We start from the raw sequence: 27,656 nt of genomic DNA, 5'->3' as shown, positions 1-27,656 counted from the left end.
CCATTTCAGAAATGGTTATATTATTGTTTTGAAATTGTCTCAGAATATGAGTCCAAAATGACCGTTTGATAGAGCTTAGCAATATATAGTTCAAGAACATAAATTGTTGTCCGAAATTGTCTACCAAATAGGCACTTATTAGATAAGTGTCGTGTGCACATGTATGACAGCCGCTCGGTCGCTGAATAGGCCACTTTGTTATTTTTTGAGTCAGTAAATTGAAATTATTTTTGAACAGGCCATCAGGCCCAATTGTTCGCATGTTGAAGAGTACGTGTACGTTAACTATCTCTGGGCTTAGTACAAAGTGGGCCTCGATGATGAACTATTGAACAGGAGTATTTGGGCCTAGTGGCCGACCCAAAAAGCATCTCCGCCTCTAGTTTCTCCTCGGTCGCAATAACTATTAACAGCCTCATTTTCTTAATCCTCTCTCTCTCTCCCTCCCTTCTGTTTGAGCGAGTGAGAGAGCGAGCAACTGCAATGGAGACGGCGATTAACTTCCGTAACTTTTCCTGCTCAGTGAACACCATCAATCGTTGCCCTTATTCTCTAAGAAGTGTGTCTTCCTCTGCGTCGCGCCCTCAGCTACTCACGAAGCAATTATTTGGCCTGCACTTATCTTCATCCTCTGTCAACAAGAACGCAGTTCTTAAACGTCGTTCAGGGCAACCAATTCACACTCCGATTGTTTGCTCCGTTTCTCAGGTCACTGAGGCCGCGAATGGTAATATTCGGCTCCAACTCTACTTCAATTCTTTGCTGCTTTTCTTGTATTCAGGAAATAGGAATGAAATATGTTATTTAATTTGAAATTTGAAGGATATATGTTTATATATACATGTATATTGAATTAATGATGGCTTGTTTTTGATGTCGGGGTATCAGAGAAGAAGAGCCAGCTGAAGAGAAGAAGTGACATAAGGAATATAGCGATTGTAGCTCATGTTGATCACGGGAAGACTACTTTGGTCGATGCGATGTTGAAACAAGCTAACGTAATGCTGTAATTCATGCTTTGCTTCTGGTGGCAGTGATGAAGATGGATGAATTTTGATGATGCCTGATCCTTATTATTTGTTGCAGGTATTTCGTGCTAATCAATTTGTGCAGGAGAGAATAATGGATTCAAACGATTTGGAACGTGAAAGAGGCATTACCATTCTGAGTAAGAACACATCCATTACTTATAAGGATGCTAAAATTAATATCATTGATACTCCTGGGCACTCTGACTTTGGAGGAGAAGTGGAACGAATCCTCAATATGGTGGAAGGAGTTCTTCTAGTGGTATTCCTTTTGCACCTTATAACCTGTCAACATATCGTGCAGTTCAAGCATTATACTCTTCATGGTTATTTTTCTTTTTATGATTGTTGTTTATGGTTATGTACTCCTAGTCTTCGCATTCTTATGGCATCTTCTATTAAGCATGATTTACTTTTCAAATCGATGTCTAATTTTTTTTTCGTCCACTTTTGTAGTCTTTACATTACAATCTATATCTGGGGAGAATATTGCAATGTGACTATACAAGGGAAAATCATTATAATATCAATCAATAGTGTGGACAATGCATAATATGATCTGAGAAGTGTTGCAAAATCGCCAGTACTTGTAGTAAAAACCACACTTTGTGTGTAGAGTACAGTAAATGTCAATAGCTAGGCCAATTTGAAAATGGCAGCAAAGAAAAGTGAAGAAAATTGCTGGCTCTTTGCAATTGGTGGTTCCAAAGAAATTTATGCTCCACAAACCCATTTCTTGCGGACCCAGCCTACTAGGTATATGGGGTCGGACTTATACAGGAACTGAAAAAAAATATTTATATTGATTTCAATCGAAAATAAACTGTTATATAAAATTATCAATCATCTTCATTGTCATTCATAACTCATAAGTCATAACTGAAAATAATACATTATACATTAATACATACTTCTATAATTGTTTCTTCCGAGTTTTCATGTCCTGGCAATATTGGATGATAGCTTCATTAGGAACTTGATAAAAAATCTCTTTCTCAATATATGGCACCAAACAATCATTAAGCGATTCATCTCCCATTCGACCACGTAGTCAATGTTTGACAATCTTCATAGCTGAAAATGCCAGCTCTACTGTTGCAGTTGCAACCGGTAAAGTTAATGTTAAGACAATTAATTTGTATACCAATGGATATACCAAATTAGCTTTTGTTTTCACTAACTTTTCAGCAAGACTTGCGATCCCATTAACATTTGAAAATAGATCTGAAGTACACATATCCAGAATGTAAGTCTCAAGTTGATTCCCAAGTGTAACAAGATCTGGGTGAGAAATCATCTATATATAATCGACCAAGGCAAATAAATTTCTCTTTAAGATTGACTTGAGTGGCTATGGCCAATTCCATTGGAAACTTTTCAGCAGTGCCACCCATAAAACTCAATTTCATTTGCAAATGCGTATGTAGTTTCAAGATCAAACTTAATGTTCTAAAGTCAACTAGTCATATCGCTATAAATTTCATATTATCATATTTTTCATTATTATCTATGTGTTTTTTCCTTATAGTTGTCTTAATGGAAAGGTGATAAAGCTCTCTGTTTGTAGGTAGATTCTGTTGAAGGTCCAATGCCTCAGACAAGATTTGTATTAAAGAAGGCTTTAGAGTTTGGCCACGCTGTTGTGGTTGTTGTGAATAAGATTGACAGACCTTCTGCTCGTCCAGATTATGTTATTAATTCCACCTTTGAGCTATTTATTGAGCTAAATGCAACTGATGAACAGGTATTTATAATACAGTATGTGCAAAGGATAATCTGTATTTAATTTTGGATGCTGCGCTATGTATGTTGGTTACACCTGGAACTTAATTTTGATTCCAGTCATGCCCAAAATTTTGAGGCATTTAAATGGTCTGCCAGAATTGTGGGAATTCCACCTGGTTATTTTACACAATCGAAGGAAGATCTTCCTGAATCCAAGGAGGATGGAAATCAAAGAGACACCAAACCGACTGATGATTTCTTCATAGTTTCTGCCTAGATTTATAAATGCCATTATGAATCTAACTCTTATGACTCATTTTCTCTCCAGTGTGATTTTCAAGCAATTTATGCAAGTGGTATTCAAGGAAAGGCAGGATTGTCTCCTGAAAACTTGGCAGATGACCTTGGACCGCTTTTTGAGGCTATCATGAGATGCATACCTGGACCGCGTATTGAGGATGGTGCATCACAAATGCTTGTTAGTGTTTGTTTCTTTGTATTATTTTTCGAGCTTTTCCCCGGTTTTCCTTGGTGATAGTAGCTTTATCCTAGATGTGGTATACATTTATCGTGCTGCTAGAATTACATGCTGGAGAATTTGTTTGTGGCTGAACTTTACTATGAGGATTAGCATGTTTGGTATGACTAAAGAATTTATTTTTGATATCGTAGAACCTCTAAAGTTGTTAAGAAATTGTAACTAAAAGTGTCAAAAAAAATTGTACTCTTCATTACTTTAGCTTGGATCATGATAACAGATAGTTGCAAGAATGCTAAAATGTAAATTTTTTTTTAACTAACAGCCAGAGAGAAAGGGCAATCTGAAATCAATGTTTATTTGCATCAACATATTTGGAGAAACTATAAAAGCTATACCTCCCACTTCATTGCAAAGAGATCCTGACACTTGAACAGTCCACTATGACCTTAGACTTCACTAAAACTTTATTTCAGAATATCTAGTTGCTTGGGCTCTATTAGGATGTCTGTTAAACTTAGCTCTTGCAGTGTCAAGTCCGTGCATGTATAAATATTCGACAAGTGATGATGACCTCAAGGAGAAATAAATTCTTCCAATTGCCAAATATGACTATGAGTATTAGCAAGATATTTTCAAACGCAATAGGTTGCAGGTCTGCCTCTTATTTTGTATTTTCAAAGAACTGCTAGTTTGTTTGGATTCTCATTTCTGTATTTGTCTTTGCCTGGTGATTCTAGGTTACCAGTACTGAGTACGATGAACATAAGGGGAAAATTGCTATTGGACGCTTGCATGCAGGGGTTCTGCAGAGAGGAATGGATGTGAGGGTGAGTATTGGGATCTGGTTTAAACCTATCTACGGGCTTGTCTGCCATAACTTCATGTCCATTCGAACTTTGATTGGCTTTATAATAAACCCAATCCGAATATGAACCGGAAAGAAAAGACTTATTGAACCGACCATAGGAATATCATTATTGACATTGTTATTATTTTTTAATTGCATCCATACCATTAATCCAAGTGAAATGTTTACATTTAATCCCTTGTGGGTAGATGGGACCTCCCTGTTTGAAAGCGAAAAGGCTATGTTATTGTGCAATTTTTTTTTTAAATAATGTCCTTCCCTGACTTCATTATAAGAATTTGATGACTGACAGTCCTATGATATTGGAGAGGGTGATTGGACTGTCCTGTTTGGAGCGTTTCTTTTTGTAAGAATTGTTGTCACTTTTCGTGGTTATTCTATAAACTTGAAAGTTATTGTTGATGAAGCTTAAAAGCAACCTATCAGGCATCACTTGACCAATAAGTAGTTTTCTATGGAGACATATAGATTATAAATACATATTTCCTTCACAGGCAGTTAAACATGATGCATTCTACAGGCTTATCTTCGAGGCTAGCAATATATTTTGTTATACCCATATCTGTACCACGATTTCGGAAGTGTCTTGCTTTTGAGTTTTGAAGCTAACATGTGGAGGATGTACCCAAAAGAAACAAACGGAGAGAATGTCTCTGATCAAAGTAATATGACTTCACATTTAGCGTATGTAATGTAATAAAGTCTTCACAAGATGGGTCAGTCTTTTATGACCGAAGGATTAAAAACGGGTGGAGTAAGTGGATGAGTGCATCCGGAATTTTATGCGACTGAAGGATTCCCTTAAGGTTGAAGGAAAAATTCTATAGGTCAGCTATACGACCCGCAATGATGTATGGTTCCGAGTGTTGGGCTATCAAGAGACAATATATCCAAAAATGCATGTAGCAGAAACGCGAATGCTTCGTTGGATGTGTGGTCACACAAGGAAAGATAGGATAAGAAATGCGATTATTAGATATAAGGTAGGAGTAGCACCTATTGAAGATTAGCTATGAGAAAATCGTTTAAGATTGTATGAACATGTTCAACCTAGAGATAGCGGTGCGGTAGTGAGGAGGAACGACAAAATTTGTATAGGAGAGAGTAAGAGGGGGCGAGGAAGGCTTAAAATGATATAGCTTTAAGTAATAAGAAACGATATGAAATTAGTAGGATTGGATGATTGTATGCTCTATGATAGAAATGAATGGAGAAAACGAATCCACGTGGTGGATTCCCGTTGATTTTCTCATAGACTCATGTAGCCGACCCCAAACTTTTGGGATAAAGGCTTTGATGATGATGAAGATAGGTCAGTCTTTTGGGATTTAACCAAAATTTGTCATGACTAGATGACACCAAGGCCTATCTGGTGTTCATCGACACTTTGTTGTTGCTGCTAAATTTTTCTGTCATTTTTGTGATATTCATTCTAGAGAAACCAGTTCTTTCAGAAAGAGGCTACTGGATGTTTTCCTAATAATGGATGGAATTTTTTTTAAGGTATGCACCTCAGAAGACTCATGTAGATTTGCGAGAATAAGTGAACTTTTTGTGTATGAGAAATTCAGCAGAGTTCCTACAGAAACTGTGGAAGCTGGGGACATATGTGCTGTCTGTGGAATTAATGATATTCAGGTAAGCAAAACTCTGTTGCCTGTGTCATATTTGTTCCGTGTTTTTATGTTACCTATTCTTATGCATGATTATCAGATAGGCTATGGTATGAATATTCCACATCAAAAAAGGAAAAGGAAAAAAAAAGAAGTGTCAGTTTCTCAGGATATTTTCTGACTCATTTGGCTTATTTATCAGATTGGGGAGACAATTGCTGATAAAATATCTGGGAAGCCATTACCTGCCATTAAGGTGGAGGAACCCACTGTAAAAATGGCATTTGCCATAAACACTTCACCGTTTGTTGGCCGTGAGGTATGTATGTGGAACACATTACAACTACGGAAATAAATTCCTCAACAAAGCTTGCAGTATCATTTCAAGTATTGCCTCTTGCAATTTCTGATTTAATACATCCAAATGTTTCTTGAAATGTTAAGGAGTCAGTATTTTGTGAATCCAATATCCTTTGTGGAAAAACAAAAGGATTGTGAATCCAATGACTTGGGTGAATTGTACCACTATGTCCTCTTTGTAAATGCTTTGCCTCCAGAACATGTTAAGATTTTGTCTTTAATAAACAAGCCTTCCGCACTATTGTAGTAGTTCTTACATGCATCGCAGTTAACAATGGTCTTCTTGTTTCTGTGTGGCCTTTTTGCTTTTCAGGGAAAGTATGTCACCAGCAGGAACTTACGAGATCGACTATATCGTGAGATTGAGAGAAATTTGGCTATGCGTGTTGAAGATGGTGAATCTGCAGACACATTCGTTGTTAGTGGGCGTGGAACTTTACATCTCACCATATTGATCGAAAACATGTAAGTATAATTTATTTTAGTGCTCTTGCAACTCTTTAAGATGGATCTTTTTTAATAATCATGCATTGCAGGAGGAGGGAAAGATATGAATTTATGGTGGGACCCCCAAAGGTTATTAACAAAAAGGTGGATGACAAATTGCTGGAACCATATGAGGTGATTATCTTGTCAAGATAATTCATATTTATATTCAGGAATCAGGGAGGGAAAAGAGGGTTAGATCTATATCCTTCCCTTTTCTCTTTTTTGGGGTAATTTGGAGGTGCTGGTTGGGCAGGTTTGTAATTGATATCACTATGTGCTTCTTGCAGATTGCCACTGTGGAGGTACCGGAGGAACACATGGGGTCTGTGGTCGAACTTCTTGGCAAAAGGCGGGGGCAGATGATTGATATGCGTGTAGGGTGGGTATAGTTTTCCCTTAGCTTGGTTTTCTTTTCTGCTTCTTCAGTTTCCAGTTGAAGTATCTTAAAATTAATTTTGATAGGCATAAAGCTAATAGAAAAAATTTATTCAAGCACCAAAGGGCGCAACCCACAACTACACCAAGGACGAGCAGTTAGTAAGATCAAAAACATTTCTAGGGAAAGACAAGACTCCAGAATTTTAGACGATCAAACCGGTTTATAATAAAAAAGTCTAGGGACTTAGGGAGGAATCCTTATTTTCGAAAAGGTACATAGTATTGATTCATGCCTTCTACGACTCTGCGGGTGAAGCTTTACAATGGAGGGATTGAGATTCTTTGTGGGCTGTACCTCTCTGAGTAATAGATTTCTGAACTAAAAATCTAAAGGTTTTTACTTGTCTGCAAATCATGGATTGACATGCCATAGACACGTATAGTTGTACGCATATAGAGCACACACTTGACTTATATCTGCATGTATGCATCATAGGTAATAACAATGAAACATCTTCTCTCATTCATGGGGGCATTCCAAGCATATTACAACTTTCATTGACGAAGATTTGGTCTTTCCTAGTCTATAGCCATTAGCCAATAAGCATCAGATCAGCCGCCAGCCAGTTTTAATGACATAATAATTGCATTGCATTTTTTCTGGAGTTTTTAGACAATCAATGACATCCATGCAGGTTTTACTGAATATCTCTTTTTGAGTGGTCTAAATAGGGAAGGGGGGCTGCAATCCGCCTTAGGCTGCAATCTTTGAATTTTTTAAATCTAAACCGTCCATTACATCCAATGGCTGAGAAACTGTCCAACATATTCTCTCTCCTCAACTTTCTAACATTTCTCTCTCCATTAAATCTTCCTACTTCCTTGCTTCTCTCTCCTTCCCGTGCTTCTCTATTCCTACTCCATTAAACTGCAATCTTAGAAGCTTATATGGGTCTAGCTAAATCAAGTTAAGGTATGTGATGGGTTTACTGGAGGGTATGTGATGGGTTTACTGGAGGAGGAATTATAAAAGCAAGATCTGATGTCGAACTACATGATATCATCTCTTCAGAAGATCAAAATCAGATCGTCTCCTCAGAAGAGAATGAGAAAATCAAGATCGTCTCTTCAGAATAGCGACATCAGATAGTCTCCACAGAAGAGCAAAATCAAGATTGTCTCTTCAGAAGAGCAAAAACTGGGTTGGTGAATTTTTGAAAAAATAAAAGGAATATATGATATTGGAGATAGTTACACGTGTACACCTTATGAATCAATGGTTTAGGTTTAAAAATTTTTAAGATTGCAGCTCCCCCTATCCTGTCTAAATAAACTCTTCATCATAGTGATTAGTGCATACCAAACAAAAGTAGTCACCAAGGTGGAACTATTTTGGCAGATGGTTAGCATTCAATATGGTGCCAATAAGGAAATGCTGCTAAATGAAATTTATTAAGATATATTATATCTTTACCTTTTGGTGACTACTTTTATTTCTTGAATTCTGCTGCTATTCCTGTCTGTGATCCTTTATTTCTTGAATTCTGCCGCTATTCCTGGCTATGAGCAATTTTCACCTTAAATACCTGCTCCTTCGTCATTGTATCTTTCATGGAACAGTGTGATCCTTTTCATGTGACAGGTCAGAAGGAACAACACTGCTTAGATATAAGATTCCAACCCGCGGGCTTCTTGGACTGCGCAATGCCATTTTAACAGCCTCTCGAGGAACAGCTCTTCTTAACACAATTTTCGATAGCTATGGTCCTTGGGCTGGTGATATGACAACCAGAGATCACGGTTCATTGGTAATCTCCAAAACATTTCAAATTATTATGCCAATTGCAAGGTTTGTTTGTTTATGATTTTAAGATCAAGGGTATTGGATCATAGTCTATTGCTATCTTCAGTACAGAATCAGTGGAGTAATTATCAACTTTTGTAAATTTATAGCAACATGCCAATATCTTTTTGTTGATGTCTTTTTTCTTTCATCCTTAAATCATTTTGAAAAATTAGTCAAACCTTACCAATTGTGTATAATAGGCAACAACGACTTTTCAACATTAAGTGTTTCTCATATTCTTCATTCTAGTGGTTTTGGAAAGGTGAATGTCTCCTATGTGACGATTTTCAGGTTGCCTTTGAAAATGGAACATCAACATCTTATGCCCTATTTAGTTCTCAGGAGAGAGGACAGATGTTTATTGGTCCTGGAGTGGAGGTTTACAAAGGTCAAATAGTTGGCATACATCAGCGGCCTGGGGACTTATCACTCAATGTATGCAAGAAAAAAGCTGCAACAAATGTACGGTCAAACAAAGAACAAACAGGTGAGATGCAGATTCAATGCTTTATGCACTCAATTTTAAGAAAAAATTTCTTATATGATGTGAAACAATCATTTTAGATCATGTTAAATTTTGCTTATAGTGGCCCATACACTCTCCCTTAAAGGACCTATTAGATAAAGGAGTGGGTACCACTTCTATGCACATACAATTCACCCAAACTACTGAACTAGTCGACACGCGATATTTATGTCTTAACAGATCATATGTGTATTTCATAATCCGTTTACTGTATATGAGGACTAAGAGTTAAGTTATTGTTAATTTATTTCATATGAATTGTTAAATATCTTGGATCAAAGTTTAGAAAGATGAACTGATTGAAGAGAGGATGAATCTAACACGAAATGAAGTTTAATGGGTGCAGTGGAAGAGCGCATCTCGCGTTTTATGGCACTGAAGGATAACCTTGAAGTGGAAAGGAAACTTATGTGGCTTCCATACAATCTGTGAATTTTCATTGATGTATGACGAGGCTCAAAAATTGAATGTAGCGGAAATGAGATTGTTGCCAGGATGTGTGCACTACAAAGAACTATAGGAATAGATATGAAACTATTAAATCTAGCATAGTTTCTAGTATTCTTTTGAAATCTAGTAGACCTTCAAAAAGAAAGGGTATTCTTTTACTTTATAAAGTCTTTTTTATGGATTAATTCATACCACGACAAGCCTTTGTATGATTGAAATCGTAGTTTGCCTGTTTGCGACATTTAACAAGCCATACTTTCTTCTTTGTGCAGTGGTTCTTGATACACCATTGGATTATAGTTTGGATGATTGCATCGAGTATATTCAAGAAGATGAATTGGTTGAGGTCACTCCGTCCTGTATAAGAATGTGCAAAAATCCTAAAGTTGCAAAGAAGACAAGGTAACACTGTACATCCATGCCATGCAAATATGCAATAGCCAGCCAAGGATCCTTGAAAACTTGATATCAGAGCAATTCAACCTTGATACCTCAGCTGTTGAAGTCTCCTGGTCCTTCCTCCGATTCGCAGCTGACGTATTTTATAAATGTTTCCCCTATGCAATCTCTGAAGCTCCCTTTTCATTAACAAATACAATTTTGAATGTCTGATATATAAATGTATATGGATTGTTTCCTACAGAAGATTATATAAAGCAAATGAAACATTTTATGGAGATAGCAATTTGTACAGCCACTAAATGGCTGCAAAATAAATTTTGATGAGATGTAACATTGGAATAATTAGTTTTCTTCAAATGTAACAATTTTCATTCTTAATTTTCTAACCAAAATTCCTTTGTCTGTACCCTACTCATGCTCTCTATTTTCTAACCAAAACGTATTTACAAGAATGAATTTTTCAAATACCCTATTTCATTTCATTGTTATTCTTAATGACGAGTTGAGTCAAGTGAGACTCGAGCTAAAAAGTAACTATTTAAATATCGCACCTTCTATCAACTATCTAAATAAACAAGGTAGGTAGCCCACGCGTTGCGTCAGGTTATGTAATTTCCGAGTAGACATTTTTGCTATTTATTTAGTTCAGCTTGTCTAAATGGAAAACACAAATGGAATGATGGGCTGAAAAATTGATGATATGCCAACATGTCAGCACAAGTTGTAGTACCATACTAGCATGTACTTAATAAAGAAACTAAATATGAAAAAATAAATCACCACCATGAGGGAAAAAAAATAGTTTTGAACAAAGTCAATCATTGTTAGACACTAATTAAACATAGTTACAAACCATACAAAACCATGTCATAAGAAAAAAATTACTGAACAAACCTACTTCCAAACTGTACAAAGCCACATCCTTTGGCCACAGGGATCTTAATATGAAAAAAACTCCCCAAATTTTAAAAAGATTTGCTTCAATTCCTCTTCCCCGACATTGGGATCCAGATTACCAACAAAGATCTGCAATATAATAAAATACTTGAGAAACAAATGCTGCATAAACCAAAAAGACTTGAATTCAGTAATTCAGCTGACCTACTTTTGTTTACCAAATGAGCCATAAGATCATAAATAATGAATACTTGTACGAAGTTAAAGTAAAGGCAGGAGAGAAAAGAGTATCAATACCTATATCATGGAGAAGGGCAGCAAGCTCTACCTGCAAACAAAAGAAGCAATATTCAGACCCAAACCACGAAACAATCCATCCAAGCAGCAGATCATTTGTCTAATGAACATGTTGAGGTGCAACAACCAAAGAGATTCAACAAGTCAGCAATCGCAATTATTTCTACAATCTGAGCACACACAGAATATATTAATCCCATACCATTTTCTAATCAATTTTGCACACACTTCAATTCTTTTCAACAAAAAGTCATAATCTATACCCACATACTATTAACGAAAAACCTAACCTAATCTGAACATCATGGTCGGGTGTGTGGGCGTACTGGAGGTGCACAGTCAGTGGTTATTAAGCATATTAAACGGTAGTTTGTTGTTGTGTGTAACTGGTTTTGAGGGAAAGGTGTTGTGCTTTAGATATATGACTCATGGTGAGTCATATTAGTGTTCCAAAGTATTCTGCTTCATAACACTAGGCAAAGAATAAAAACATAAAAAAAAGAAGAAAGAGGCCAGAGAGGGTGACTTACTCTTGAACTGAAGAGAAATTGTAATGAAACATGAGGAGAACTAGACCAAGCTCGGGGCCTCTCTTAACTCTTTTTGAGTCGATTTCCCTCGAAACCAACGAGATTTAATAAAATTTCCTAATGTCTTCAGCTTCAGCTTCCGTTTTGTTTTCCTACTCCTCACTGGAGATGAAACTTCCACGGGGTTACCCACATTATAGCCTCCATCATCTTTAGCATCTTGTATCGCTGATTCTTCATCCATGCAATCTTGGTTTAAGGAGAACTGGGAACAAGGAGAGTTAGGCGGTACCACTACATGACCATCATGATCATGTCTATTTTCTATGTCATGAGTGTATAGTAAATGGAACCCACACCCTTTGACCTTAAAATAGTTTCTGGCATCTTCTTCAACATCGAATTCAATTGAGATCTCGTCCACATCATCTGCTTCTTCAGGTATCATTCTCCAATAATTTATCCATGATTGATCATAATTTAAAATGACTTGATCTGACCGAAAAGCTTTTTGAGATCTCCAAATAAACCTCTCACAAATAATGGCACTGTAGCTATCACCTCTAGCTCTGTTGATACTTGTGTGGCAATTATAGTTAACACAGTAGGGACTGCAGTAGTTGGGGAAGTTGTTGCATTCAAGAACAACACAAAAAACCAGGCAGAATAACTCGTCACTACGCCAATGTGGAGGAAGCTTTGCAGTTAGTGAGGATACCTTGCTTTTATACTTGAACCTATCTGGAACATCACCTCCTGGTGCTGGTAAAATGATCTTGGATGATTCCGTATCCGGATCCTGCATCATGATCATCAAATGATAATCAGAAATTGTAATTTAAAATATGTGTATAAATGCAGAGAGAGATAAACCCATATTGAGAGAGAGAGAGAGAGAGAGAGACCACTATGCTTTCCGGATAATTGGCTTTCACGTATAGCAACTTCGATTCTATGTCCGCCACTATGCTGTTTCTTGAATTATGGTCCAATTTCCAGCAATTTAGAAATTGAAATCTAAAATCAAACTTCATATGATCTTCGGAAGTGTCAAATACTTCTATGGCTGCCGTGGATAAAGGATTTGCCACCATTTCTAGTGATATGCAATTCGCTGCATTTATAAATCGGACATTCATTGGAAGCTGAGGCAGTGATTGAAGCCTCTCGCAGTCCTCCAGGTTAAGCAATTGTAGATAAATAAGCTGTTTAATGGCAAAAGGTATTTCCTGAAAATTGTTTCCAGAAAGATTTATGCTGCGCACACAAGATAACCAAGGAAAATGGTCATGAGTCAACTTCCTCAAATGCGTAGTAACTTCTTCTTGATGCTCCCTTTTCTTCAATGGAAAATGCAGACCAAAATGCCAAAGTGGTTTATAATTGTTGGTGGGGAGATTCTTAAGCCTCTTGCATCCACCAAGGTCCAACGCAAATAGGGATTTGAGATTGCAGACTGTTGATGGAACTTCTTCGATTGCAGTCCCATATAAATTTAAAATTTTGATTTTCGATGATACATCCGGAAATTTCTTGATAAGGGAACATCCATCAAGATGCAGTCGTTCAAGATTTGTAGCCAGTGAGAGGTCTGGAATTTCAATCAACTTCTTCGAGTAAGAGAGATGAATCTCCTTTAAGTGCACAAGATTCTGCGACAACAACAAAAAATATTATTTAAACATTACAGTATTAAGAACATTTTTTACTTAAATGTTCTCTCATTATTTCATTCATACTCTACATAACATAACCTATCTACTAAATACTGAGTTCTGTAATTCTTAATTTTAAGGATTTAATTATGTTTCATATGATTTTTCCGAAGTTAAGTAATTTTTACTAAATTTTATTTGATAATTTGTAAGGCCAAAGAATTATAATACAAGAACCAAAATAATGCTACTATGTGGAACAATTCGTGAAGATGGATTATGAATAAAAAATTATGGGAGCTTGAAACATTCTAAGCACACCTTCTAGACACAAATTGTTTGTATTCTAATCGTTTTTCATTAATTTTTAGAATGTTGGTTTTATAGTAATATATTAAAAGAAAAAGATCTTTGATATGTCACTACATTTTTTCGGAGGAATCTAGAATTTATAATTTATACCTGTTTTCCATTCCACAATCGTTCAGCATGGCTGAAAAGCATTATGAGCCTAACTAGATTCTCCGCAAAAAAATTTGATGGCAAATATGTCAAAGGGTATCGTTCCCAGCACAAATATCTTAACTTGTTACCAAGTGATTTAAGGCCATGAGGAAGGCATACAACGGACGAATGGACTCTAAGTTTGAGGAACTCAAGATTGTGCATACTTTGAAATGCTACTGGACTTATGCTCAAGTCTCTTGGTTCACACATGTCCAACAATATACCTTTGACTGCCACAGTCCCCTGTAGACCAAAGTGAGTAAGGAAATCAAGACATAAACAAAATGCATATTGTAAAAAATATGAATTTCTATTGCATTTTCCTGGCTCTTACCGTGTTATTTGTCAATACTTCATAGATGTCATCATGATCCCACAACCTACTGCGTTTTCCTGGCTCTTCCAGGGATTCTTCACGGACAAATTGTCGACCCATTTCTTGTAGTAGATCATGCATCCATACATAACCCATTTGAATAGTTATAAGAGATTTGTCAATAAGCACAGCAAGTCCTATATCCGTAGAGTAATTGCAAGCGTCATGGAAGCATTTGACTTCATCAACATATGCTCCTTTAAAGAAACACGCAATGTTAAGAAACAAATTTTTTTCTTCGTGGTCTAATCCATCATAACTGATACACAACACTTGCTGCATGGCCATGTATGGGGTTCCTTCTAATTTCCTCAATGCACTTTCCTGTTCTTGGTTGCTCCTTCCATATAGATAGGAACCCAAGACTTTAAGAGCCAACGGATTACCTTTTGCATAATTTATTGCCTTGTAGGACAGTTTCATGTGATGATCTTCTAGTGGATACTCTTGTTTGAAAGCGTATCAGCTAAAAAGATGGAGACTGACAATGTAATCCAACCCTGGAACGTCATAGATTAGATCCTATCGACTCTATACTTAAGCACTTGTTTGTCCCTACTTGTTATGATGACAATACTTCCTCGGCCAAGGCAGTCGCGCTGTCCAACTAAAAGTTCTATATGCTGAAAATCATCTACATCATCCAAAACAATGAGAACCTTCTTACGACAAAGCCTATCCCTTATAAACAGAATTCAATATTAGGAGTGCCTACATTTAAGTTCTCATCTCTCAGTAATCCAGTAACAGGTTTATCTCGTAACTCATTTAGTCCACACTTCGCACATGTTTGTCTAATGTCTTCAATAATAGCATGCCCTTCAAATTTTGACAAATTGTGGTTAAAGAAAGTTCTAACAAGTGTTGTTTTGCCTATACCTCCCATCCCCCAAAATCCTATGATACGAACATTTTCATTAATCATACTTAGTAATGATTCAATTTGCTCAAAGTGAAAATTCATTCCAATAAGATCACCAAAATTGCTTGAGGAAGTGTAGTAAAGCTTGCCCAAAATATCTATCACAATACTTTCAATAAGCATAGCCTCAGGCCTGAAAAGAAAAGAAGTAAACCCGAATGATATTATGATTTTTAATGCAAGAAATAGTTGTGGTAATCTTAAGAATATCAAGAAGGGAGACAAAACAAAGGAATTACCTTGTGACCTGTGATCCCATCCAGATAAATTAGCAACTTTTGTCAATGCGTCCCTCCACGTTTGTAACTTTGGATGACCTTCATACCAAGCTAAAGCTTGTCCAAAAGGGCCTGATTGGTTTCTTAGATGTGATGGATCCACTTTGAAGAAGACTGGTATAACAATTTGTCCATTTACATCGTTACACTCCATGATTTTCACGAGTTCATCTAAGCACCATCTTGAAGAAGCATAGTTCTCAGAGATAATGACTAGTGAGATTTTTGATTCCGCAATCGTCCTGAGAAGAGCATCTGAAATGACATCTCCTCTCTCGAGGTCATTATCAATGAAAGTTTCAATTTTTGCATGAGACAAAGCAGCATATACATGACTAATAATGTTGTCACGAGTGTCAGCCCCTTTAAAACTAAGGAAAACATCATACTTCTTCTGAATAGGAGTTATGAAAGTAGTAGACGAAGAAGCCATAAGTAGAAGCAGAGATCATGAGTACTTGTGCTCTTTCAAGTCTTATTTGAGTCTTTTAGTAAAGAAGATTTGGGATAAAGGAAGTGAAATGGTTATAAAGAATAGTTGCCTCCTGAAGCTTCTTAGCAATAATAATAGTTTGCGAGTGAAAAGAAAGTGACAAAAATAAAGGAGACAACTATTCCTAGTCAATCATTAAAGATATACTCCGTTTCCTTGTAGTAAAGAGTCAAAATTTCAAGTTACGTTCATTATACGTTAATTTAATTTTCGTCAAAACACATGCAGAGAAAAATTATCCGAGCTTTACCCGAGGTCACACTCAAAATGCCAAACTAATATATTTCCAAGCATTAATGTTAATGTTAGGTAGCCCATATAATTATAATTTGTGGGAACTCAAGTTTCTTAAACAAAATTTTAAAATTTTTTAACTCTCAACATAAATGTTAGATTTTAAAAAAAATTACATATTCAGAATCAGCGCATAAAATTTTTTCTAACAAGATCCATTGTAGATGAGTTTTATCGGGTAAATCTTAATTCCATTGTTTTTTTCAATAGAATTTGAAAAACAATGGATTTAGAATTAAAACAATGACTTCTAGACTGTGTTTTAAAAAATAATGTAATTTATATTAAAACAATAAATTTTTGATAATGAATTATGAGATAAAAGAGTGAAATAAAACTATTACATTGATTAAATCAATAGAATAAACCGTTGGGTTCCCATGGGCTATCAAACTGATGAGTTACATGTCATTTTCGATTTCCAAACGTCTTCAAAGACTCGAGAAAAACAACACGGTGTAGAAAAATTTTAGCATCTTCTTGGACAAAAGATGAGTACTTGTGGCTATCATCTACTTTCTCCGAGTTGAACGATAATAAAACAACTCTGCTTACCATAACCAAGTTTTCTTCAATGTCTAGAACATAACACGTTATGATTGATGCAGATACCATTTAAAATTAAAGCTAATTGCATTATTTATAAAATGAAAGTTCCATGCTATTTCTAGTTCTCTTCAAAGTGCTGAGGAAAACACAGGAGAAAAATAATTGCAACTTCCTTGACATTGATGACTTGTGTGTATTCATTTTTATATATATATTTTTAATTCTTGCTCTTTCTTCTCTCTCAAACAATGTAGAAAGGAAGATGGAGCAGAGGAGACGGAAGGATAATCTACGAAAATGACATGAAAGTTCCAATTATGCCCCAACTTCATTTCTGAAAATCCCATATTACCCTTTTTTTTTTTGTGGAAAGTAGGTAAATTACTGAATTATATTTTAAAAAATCCGATTTGAAAAGGATGATACTTCAATTAATCAAACAAAAAACTTGTTACAATATTTTGTATATTAAAAATATTGTGAATAATGATGGTTCAATTTGACAAAACAATAATGCGAAAACAAAATAGAGAAAAAGAGTAAGACACAGGTTTAACAAGGTTCGACAAATTGCATAATCCTCAGACGAAACCAACGAAAGTTCCACTAATATGAATGAAAAAAGTTACAAAGAATTCCAAGAGACAAGTTCTCTATGCCAAGAACTTCCCTAAATCTCACCCGGAATAACAATCAACTCTCTCACACTCTTCTCAAACAAAGCAGACAAACAAAACCCCAAAGTTGTCAAAAGGATGCCGTCAAGAAAAGAATATGTCTAACTATTTATACTATATGGAGGAGTTTAGGTCGACTTAAAACCCAAAACAACTAAAAAACCCGTAACTAAAATAGAACAGAATTCGAAATACAGCTGTTGCTTGACAACTGTCTGAACAACCACTTGAGTTATCCGGATAGCTATCGCAACATACTGCCCGACACTAATACATACCCCTGACTATCCGGACAGCCACTTGTGGTGTCCGGACAGTTGTAATTATTCAGCAACAAACTGATTTGTTTTTCACCACAATATCCAACCAAAAAATTGAAACCCATTACATTTGTGGAAAGCTCATATGTTTATATTAATATTTATTAACAATACTTGGACATATTGCATCAATAATCTATGTTATAAAATTATGTAGCTTCCATACAATCTGTGAATTTGCATTGATGTAGGGTAAATGATACATTTAGTCCCTCACGGATGGACTGTATAACAACTCAGTCCCTCACATTTCAAACGTAACGATTTGGTCACTGGTCTTTGTGACGTGTAACAAGGTTAGGTTTTCTACTAATTCGGTCAGTCAATGCGCTAACATGGTAGCAAAAAGTAAAAAAAAAAAAAACCAACTTTTTTTAATATGTGAAAATTTTACGGATTTTATTTTTGTTGGAAAATATACATACACATATTAGTCAACCATTCTCGCTTTCTTATACATCATCTTTGATCGAGCACCATGATATGTTCATGCAGTGGTTGAGGGAGTAGTATGATTTAGTTTATGAGTTTGATTTGGTTTTTGGGTTTGATTTAGTTTCTCTCCTCTCGACCTCTCTAATATTCTCAAACGCTGCAAAGTTTCTAACGCCAAGAGAAACTCAAAACTCATACTGGAATCGTAAGCATAGATCCATATCTACTATCATGGAAGAAAGAAAAGAGCTCCCACGCATTGAGATCCAAAATCTTTCGTGAATTGGTACACAGTCTTCCGTCAGAGCTAGTCGAGATCATGCCATTGTCCTCTATGACACAGTGAATGCAAATTTCTTTTCCGATGACACCTCTCTGCCATGAGAGAGCTAGAAAACGCTCAGAGAAGAAATGTGATCAATGTGTAGTTTCCGTATCAAGCACCATTGTCCTGTGTTGCCCAATTCCACGTAGGCAAATATTAATTGAAAAAAACTAGTATTTCTGACTTTTTATAACAGATCAACAATTTGACTGGCCGGATTTGTAAGAAAACTGACCGTGTTATACGTCACAAAGACCATTGACCAAATTGTTACATTTAAAACGTGAGGGACTGAGTTGTTACATAACCTGTCTGTGAGGGACCAAATGTATCTTTTACCCTATTGATGTATGACAAAGCTAAAAAATTGAATGTAGCGGAAATGAGATTGTTGCGCATATGTGCTGCAAAATACATAGAAATTTAGGATTAAAAATGAAACTATTCGATATAGCATAGTTTCTAGTATCTTTTGAAATTTAGCACACCTTTTACTTTATAAAGTCTTTTTTATAGATTCATTCATACCACGGCAAGCCTTTGTATAATTGAAATCTTAGTTTGTAACATTTAACAGGCCATACTTTCTTCTTTGTGCAGTAGTTCTTGATACACCGTTGGATGATTGCATTGAATATATTCAAGAAGATGAATTGGTTGAGGTCACTCCGTTCTGTTGGGGAATTAGACGCACTCTACTCATTGACAGATAAATCAACACGACAATAGAGTAATTGAAACTGAGAAAAGTGCAACAATCAACACAAGATTTACGTGGAAAACCTCCAAGTCCAGAGGAAAAACCACGACCGTTGTCAAAAAACAACCAAGAGAACATTCACTATGTAGAAAATTTGTACAACCACACACTCAATTTTCTCTCACCAAGAAAAAAAACCCAAGAATCCCAAGAGATAAACCACAAAGTTATCACCCTTTGCTCTCTCTAGCCTCATGCACAAAACCCTTGTTTTTTCTCTACCAAAAACCTAGTAAACCACTAGTATTTACAATAGTATAAAATCTCCTAGTTCAATTCTACCTAGGAGTCGCTCCCCAAGAAGTTTCTAATTACAAATATGATTTCCTTCACATTCCTAGCTAGAGACTAACTTGGAAAACAAGTTTTATTGCAACCGAGACTCTTCCATAACATTAAACACCTAATTTTTTATCAAAATTCCACAATTCTCCACCTTGATCAAAAAATCCCATGGCCTTTGCTATACCACCGTCTTCACCAACAGTCACGAATCTCTACACCAAGAATCGTCCTCCATAGCTTTCACTATAACATTGTCTTGACCGACAATCATACTCCACCATAAAAGAGTATATCCACTCAGAACTTTACCGCTCCAATATTTTCCTTCTTCTTCGGCCTCATATCGAAATAACATGTTGAATATTATGGGGCAACCCCCATGTTTGGTTTTTCTGGGAGTTCCTAAGCCCTTCGACATCTTTTCCACCACACACCCTGCATTAATGCCAAACCAATGCACGCAGGCAAACTTGTGGACCCGCTTTCAATAACACATCTTCTTTCATGGCAACCTAGAAATCAATCAACATGTCAAAAAGATAACCAGCGTCTTATGGAGAAAAGAGACTTACCATCAGCGACAATTTCAACATCTCCATCTACTGATTTGGAGCTTTTAGCCGAACCGCTCTTCATTGACAATTTTCCTTCTTTAGGTGATTGTCCACACCTTATGTCCTTGGTGACAACTCCAACTATCTTTCGAGAGCTTCTTCCAGGTGATAACTCCACCACCAAAAAACTCTACTTCGGTAACATCCGCATCACCTCTGGCTAACTTCTTCTCCTTGAGTTTTACCACCCATGCATGAACTCCACCTCCTTGCCATATCCAGCACACTTGCACACTTTCTGATACACCACAATGCCGATGCACCTCCCTGTGCCCTATGCCTCACGACTCACCTCGATGCTTCACACATACTGCCTCTTGTGTAACCTTGATTGAATTTTCACAACTTTGACTTGCTCTTGCCACAAGCCAAAAATTGATCTATCTCCCATCATACTTCTCGATGTTAACACCTGACAATTATGCCTTAAGGAAACCTACAACCGCCCAAGAAACTAAATCCTGAAGCTCCGATACCAATTGTTGGGGAATTAGACCCACTCTCTTCCTTGACAGATAAATCAACACGACAATAGAGAAATTGAAACTGAGAGAAGTGCAACAATCAACACAAGATTTAGTGCAAAACCTCCTGGTCCGGAGGAAAAACTACGACCGTTGTCAAAAGACAACCAAAAGAAAATTCACTATGTAGAAAATTTGTACAACCACGCACTCAATTTTCTCTCACCAAGTAAAAAACCCAAGAATCCCAAGAGATAAACCACAAAGTTATCACCCTTTACTCTCTATCTAGTCTCACGCACAAAGCCCTTGTTTTTTCTCTACCAAAAACCCTAGTAAACCACTAGTAGACTATTTGGTGCACCTTGAAAAACCACAGTTTTGTTTCAATGAGGAGGACAATATTGACCTTTTGTAGGTATTGTATTACAATTCGCATGTGAAAAATCATTGTTTGGATCATAACAGAATAAAGTTACACGAACAACCTATGGGACAGGCGGCTGGGGTTGTACATAAGTTTCTAACTGCTTTATCTCTGCGATGCTGACAACAACTGCAGTTTGAAACGAGACACACTCCATATCGGTCATTTAATTGAGCAAATCCCCTTGTTTTCCGTTCTCTCCACACCCTCAACAGATTTGTCTCCACACTCTCGACAGATTCAATGGCATTTCCTAACCCCTCCGCCGACCGTTGTCAATAGACAACCAAAAGAAAATTCACTATGTAGAAAATTTGTACAACCACACATTCAATTTTCCCTCACCAAGAAAAAAACCCAAGAATCCTAAGAGATAAACCACAAACTTATCACCCTTTACTCTCTCTCTAGTCTCACGCACAAAGCTCTTGTTTTTTCTCTTCCAAAAACCCTAGTAAACCACTAGTAGACTATTTGGTGCACCCTTAAAAACCATAGTTTTGTTTCAATGAGGAGGACAATATTGACGTTTTGTAGGTATTGTATTACAATTCGCATGTGAAAAATCATTGTCAGGATTATAACAGAATAAAGTTACACGTACATCCTACGCGACGGGCGAGTGGGGTAGTACAAAAGTTTCTAATTGCTTTGTCTCTGCGATCCTGACAACAGCCGCAGTTTGAAACGAGATACACTCCATATCGGTCATTTAATTGAGCAAATCCCCTAGTTTTCTCCTTTCCACACCCTCAGCAGATTTCTCTCCACACTTTTGACATATTAGATGGCATTTCCAAACCCCTCCCCCGACCGTTGTCAAAAGACAACCAAAAGAAAATTCACTATGTAGAAAATTTGTACAACCACGCACTCAATTTTCTCTCACCAAGTAAAAAACCCAAGAATCCCAAGAGATAAACCACAAAGTTATCACCCTTTACTTTCTATCTAGTCTCACGCACAAAACCCTTGTTTTTTCTCTACCAAAAACCCTAGTAAACCACTAGTAGACTACTTGGCGCATCTTGAAAAACCACAGTTTTGTTTCAATGAGGAGGACAATATTGACCTTTTGTAGGTATAGTATTATAATTCGCATGTGAAAAATCATTGTCAGGATCATGACAGAATAAAGTTAAATGCACATCCTACGCGACGGGCGAGTGGGGTAGTATAGAAGCTTCTAATTGCTTTATCTCTGCGATCCTGACAACAACCGCAGTTTGAAAGGAGACACACTCCATATCGGTCATTGAATTGAGCAAATCCTCTTGTTTTCTCTTCTCCCCACACCCTCAACAGATTTCTCTCCATACTCTCGACAGATTCAATGGCATTTCCAAACCCCTTCGCCGACCATTGTCAAAAGACAACTAAAAGAAAATTCACTACGTAGAAAATTTGTACAACCACACACTCAATTTTTTCACAGTTAAAAAAAAGCCCAAGAATCCCAAGAGATAAACCACAAAGTTATCACCCTTTACTCTCTCTCTAATCTCACGCACAAAACCCTTGTTTTATTCTCTACCAAAAACCCTAGTAAACCACTAGTAGACTATTTGGTGCACCTCGAAAAACCACTATTTTGTTTCAATGAGGAGGACAATATTGACCTTTTGTAGGTATTGTATTACAATTCGCATGTGAAAAATCAATGTCAGGATCATAACAGAATAAAGTTACAGGCACATCGTACGCGATTGGCGAGTGGGGTAGTACACAAGTTTCTAATTGCTTTATCTCTGCGATCTTGACAACAACCGCAGTTTGAAACGAGACACACTCCATATCGATCTTTTAATTGAGCAAATCCCCTTGTTTTCTGTTCTCTCCACACCCTCAACAGATTTCTGTCCACACTCTCCACAGATTCAATGGCATTTCCAAACCCCTCTGCCGACTGTTGTCAATAGACAACCAAAAGAAAATTCACTATGTAAAAAATTTGTACAACCATACACTCAATTTTCTCTCACCAAAAAAAAACCCAAGAATCCCAAGAGATAAACCACAAAGTTATCACCCTTTACTCTCTCTCTAGTCTCACGCACAAAGCCCTTGTTTTTTCTCTGCAAAAACCCTAGTAAACCACTAGTAAACTATTTGGTACACCTTGAAAAGCCACAGTTTTGTTTCAATGAGGAGGACAATATTGACCTTTTGTAGGTATTGTATTGCAATTCGCATGTGAAAAATCATTGTCAGGATCATAACAGAATAAAGTTACACACACATCCTACGCGACGGGCGAGTGGGGCAGTACATAAGTTTCTAATTGCTTTATCTCTGCGATCCTGACAACAACCGCGGTTTGAAACGAGACACACTCCATATTGATCATTTAATTGAGCAAATCACTTTGTTTTCTCGTCTCTCCACACCCTCAATAGATTTCTCTCCATACTCTCGACAGATGCATTGGCATTTCCAAACGCCCTCCCTCGACCGTTGTCAAAAGACAACCAAAAGAAAATTCACTATGTATAAAATTTTTACAGCTACACACTCAATTTTCTCTCACCAAGAAAAAAACCCAAGAATCCTAAGAGATAAACCACAAACTTATCACCCTTTACTCTCTCTCTAGTCTCACGCACAAAGCCCTTGTTTTTTCTCTTCCAAAAACCCTAGTAAACCACTAGTAGACTATTTGGTGCACCCTTAAAAACCATAGTTTTGTTTCAATAAGGAGGACAATATTGACGTTTTGTAGGTATTGTATTACAATTCGCATGTGAAAAATCATTGTCAAGATTATAACAGAATAAAGTTACACATACATCCTATGCGACGGGCGAGTGGGGTAGTACAAAAGTTTCTAATTGCTTTGTCTCTGCGATCCTGACAAGAACCACAGTTTGAAACGAGATACACTCCATATCGATCATTTAATTGAGCAAATCCCCTAGTTTTCTCCTCTCCACACCCTCAGCAGATTTCTCTCCACACTTTTGACATATTAGATGGCATTTCCTAACCCCTCCCACGACCGTTGTCAAAAGACAACCAAAAGAAAATTCACTATGTAGAAAATTTGTACAACTTGGTGCATCTTGAAAAACCACAGTTTTGTTTCAATGAGGAGGACAACATTGACTTTTTGTAGGTATAGTATTACAATTCGCATGTGAAAAATCATTGTCAGGATCATAACAGAATAAAGTTACATGCATATCCTACGCGACGGGCGAGTGGGGTAGTACAGAAGCTTCTAATTGCTTTATCTCTGCGATCCTGACAACAACCGCAGTTTGAAAGGAGACACACTCCATATCGGTCATTGAATTGGGCAAATCCCCTTATTTTCTCTTCTATCCACACCCTCAACAGATTTCTCTCCACACTCTCAACAGATTCAATGGCATTTTCAAACCCCTCCCCGACCGTTGTCAAAAGACAACCAAAAGAAAATTTACTATGTAGAAAATTTGTACAACCACACACTCAATTTTCTCTCACCAAGTAAAAAACCCAAGAATCCCGAGAGATAAACCACAAAGTTATCACCCTTTACTCTTTATCTAGTCTCACGCACAAAGCCTTTGTTTTTTCTCTGCCAAAAACCCTAGTAAACCACTAGTAGACTATTTAGTACACCTTGAAAAACCACAGTTTTGTTTCAATGAGGAGGACAATATTGGTCTTTTGTAGGTATTGTTTTACAATTCGCATGTGAAAATCATTGTCAGGATCATAACAGAATAAAGTTATATGCACATTCTACGCGACGGGTGAGTGGGGTAGTACAAAAGTTTCTAATTGCTTTATATCTGCGATCCTGACAACCACCCATGCTGATGAAATTGGGACCAGCTCCGTTGGTGGTTGATGTGGGATTTGTGAAAATCGTTGACATTTATCACATTTAGCCACATATATGGATATATCACCACGAAGCGTAGGCCAATAATAACCAGTTTGCATGACTTTGCTGGCTAAGCTTCGTCCACTTGAATGGTTTCCGCAGACACCTTCATGTAATTCTGCTAAGGCATACTGTGCTTCTTCCTGAGATAAACATCGTAGCAAAACTCCTCGGTATGATCTTTTGTAGAGAATGCCATTAACTATTGTGTAACATGATGCTTTTCGTTGTAGTGCTTTGGCCTTATTCCTATCTTGTGGTAAGATATCATCTTGCAGATATTGTATGAATGGTGTTCTCCAATCATCATCGTCTTCAGTAATAACAAATGACTGCTCCACCATGGAATTTTTGTTTATTGCAGGTGATTCCAAATAGATCAATGGGACGTTCTGAGTCGTTTGCATCGGGATTGATGATCCTAGGTTCGCCAATGCATCTACTTGCTGATTCTCTTCTTTTGGAACTTGATTAATTCGGAATTCTTTGAATTCAAGTTGCAACTGTTGTACTAACTCCAGATAGTCGTTCATTCTTTCATCCTTTGCTTGATATTCTCCACTCAATTGATTAACGATCAATTGGGAATCCGAAGTCACGTGTACACGTTGAACTTTTAATTCTTTTGCTAGTTTTAATCCCTCAATCAGAGCTTCAAATTCTGCTTCATTGTTCGTAGCGTGAAATCCGCAATGTACAGCTTGAGGGAATTGATCTCCTTGTGGAGAAATTAAGATGATACCTAAACCGCTTCCTTTTTCATTACTCGAACCATCAACAAACAATTGCCAAATAGCTTCACCGTCTTCGTTGTTTTGACATAATTCTTTTTGAGCATTATCTATCATCCCTGGGCTGAATTCAGTAATGAAATTTGCCAGAATTTGGGCTCTGATCGCTATTTGAGGTTGATATATGATATCATGCTCGGTCAATTCAATTGCACACTTTGTTAATCGTCCGGACAATTCTGGTTTATGGAGTATTGTTTTGATGGGGAAGCTCGTTACCACCGTGATAAGATGACTTTGAAAATAAGGACGAAGCTTTCGTGCTGCAGTGATAAGTGCTAAAACAAGCTTTTCCATTAGAGGATACCTTGTCTCAGCATCTAGCAAACTTCGACTTATATAATATACTGGATGCTGCTGACTGTTTTCTTCTCTTAGCAGTGCTGCACTAATTGTAAATTCTGAAACTGCTAAATAAAGATAGAGTATCCCTTTAATTTCTTCAATGCTATTTCACATTCCTCCGTCCATTTGAAATTATCTGATTTCTTCAAAGCCGTAAATAGATGATGACATCTTTCGGAAGATTTGGAGATGAATCGATTTAGTGCTCCAATCTTCCCTACCAACCGCTGTACCTCTCGTATTTTTGTGGGGGATGGAATATCAAGTATTTCTTGGATTTGATCAAGATTCCCTTCAATAACCCTTTATGTAACGATGAATCCCAAGAATTTTCCTGCTTTGACTCCAAAAACACATTTGAGAGGATTTAACTTCATCTGATGAGTGTCGAGAATTTCAAATGCTTGTTGAAGATGTTCAATATGATCTTTGGCCTTCAGAGTCTTGACTAGCATATCATCGATATATACTTCTATTGTTCTTCCAAGCAGACTGGCGAACATGCGATTTACTAGCCGTTGATATGTTGCTCATGCATTTTTCAATCCGAACGGCATCACCTTATAACAATATGTGTTGTGTTCGATTATGAATGCAGTTTTCTCTTGATCTTCCGGGTGCATCAAGATTTGATTATATTCGGAGAATGCATCCATAAAGCTGAGTAATTCATGCTCTGCTGTTGCATCCACAAGTACATCAATATGAGGAAGTGGAAAAGAATCTTTTGGGCAGGCTTTATTCAAATCAGTGAAATCAATACAGACTCTCCACTTTCCCTTTTTCTTTTTTTACCATGACCACATTTGCAAGCCAGTCTGGGTATTGAACTTCTCGAACGAATCCAATATCTAACAGCTTTTGAACTTCCTCATTGATGACTTTATTTCTTTCTGGAGCGAACCTTCATCTCTTTTGCCTCACTGGAAGGAAGTTATCATTGACTTGCAACTGATGAGTGATGATTTTCGGATCAATTCCAATCATATCTGCATGTGTGCAAGCGAAAGTGTGTTTATGATTTTGCAAGAATTGAATTAAATTTTCTCGGAGTTGATGATCCAGGTTTGCTCCAATTTGAACCTTTTGTTCTGGATAATTAGGATGAATGATGATTTCTTCTATCTCCTTTTTAGTTGGTTCTTCTTGATTGCTCAGAATCGACCCTTGCTGTAATTGCTATAAAGATTTGGTTTTTCCTTTCAATGCTTGTTCATAGCAACTCCTTGCCTGACGTTGATCCCCATATATTTCTTGTATTCCATCTCTTGTTGGGAATCATATTACTTGATGATCAGTTCATGGCACAGCCCTCATTGCATGAATCCAAGGTCGTCCAAGTATCGCATTATATGGAGATTGACAATCTAATATATTA

At 36.9% G+C, this 27,656-nt stretch overlaps 2 protein-coding genes across 2 annotated transcripts in view; one reads left to right on the top strand and one right to left on the bottom strand.

Moving 5' to 3' along the window:
• The first annotated feature begins 422 nt into the window (after positions 1-422).
• LOC120013794 (putative elongation factor TypA-like SVR3, chloroplastic) lies at positions 423-10,508 on the top strand. Its single transcript, XM_038865728.1, has 14 exons — positions 423-727; positions 889-998; positions 1,087-1,290; positions 2,596-2,772; positions 3,082-3,231; positions 3,972-4,061; positions 5,606-5,740; positions 5,918-6,034; positions 6,389-6,540; positions 6,612-6,696; positions 6,852-6,943; positions 8,585-8,750; positions 9,080-9,275; positions 10,037-10,508. The coding sequence occupies exons 1-14, from the start codon at positions 484-486 to the stop codon at positions 10,168-10,170; spliced, it is 2,052 nt and encodes a 683-aa protein (XP_038721656.1). The 5' UTR covers positions 423-483; the 3' UTR covers positions 10,171-10,508.
• Positions 10,509-11,914: 1,406 nt separating this feature from the next.
• LOC120012450 (disease resistance protein RUN1-like) overlaps positions 11,915-27,656 on the bottom strand; it is a 30,182-nt gene continuing 14,440 nt past the window's right edge. Inside the window, exons 5-6 of the mRNA XM_038863877.1 lie at positions 13,038-13,058; positions 11,915-12,589 (exon numbers count right to left, since the gene is read on the bottom strand). Coding sequence (XP_038719805.1) covers positions 11,931-12,589; positions 13,038-13,058 — 680 coding nt within the window. The 3' untranslated portion in view covers positions 11,915-11,930. The remainder of the gene's footprint in view (positions 12,590-13,037; positions 13,059-27,656) is intronic.

The sequence above is a fragment of the Tripterygium wilfordii genome, chromosome 13 (assembly GCF_013401445.1).
Source record: "Tripterygium wilfordii isolate XIE 37 chromosome 13, ASM1340144v1, whole genome shotgun sequence".
NCBI classification, from domain to species: Eukaryota; Viridiplantae; Streptophyta; class Magnoliopsida; order Celastrales; family Celastraceae; genus Tripterygium; species Tripterygium wilfordii.
The sequence above is the reverse complement of the archived record's forward strand: the minus strand, read 5'-3'. Positions and strand labels throughout refer to the sequence as shown.

Excerpts from the sequence above, each read along its gene's own strand:
- LOC120013794 (XM_038865728.1), top strand. The coding sequence starts at position 484 with ATGGAGACGGCGATTAACTTCCGTAACTTTTCCTGCTCAGTGAACACC. Across the intron at positions 6,035-6,388 it reads CACCGTTTGTTGGCCGTGAG|GGAAAGTATGTCACCAGCAG; the intron begins GTATGTATGTGG and ends TTTGCTTTTCAG. Across the intron at positions 6,541-6,611 it reads ACCATATTGATCGAAAACAT|GAGGAGGGAAAGATATGAAT; the intron begins GTAAGTATAATT and ends CATGCATTGCAG.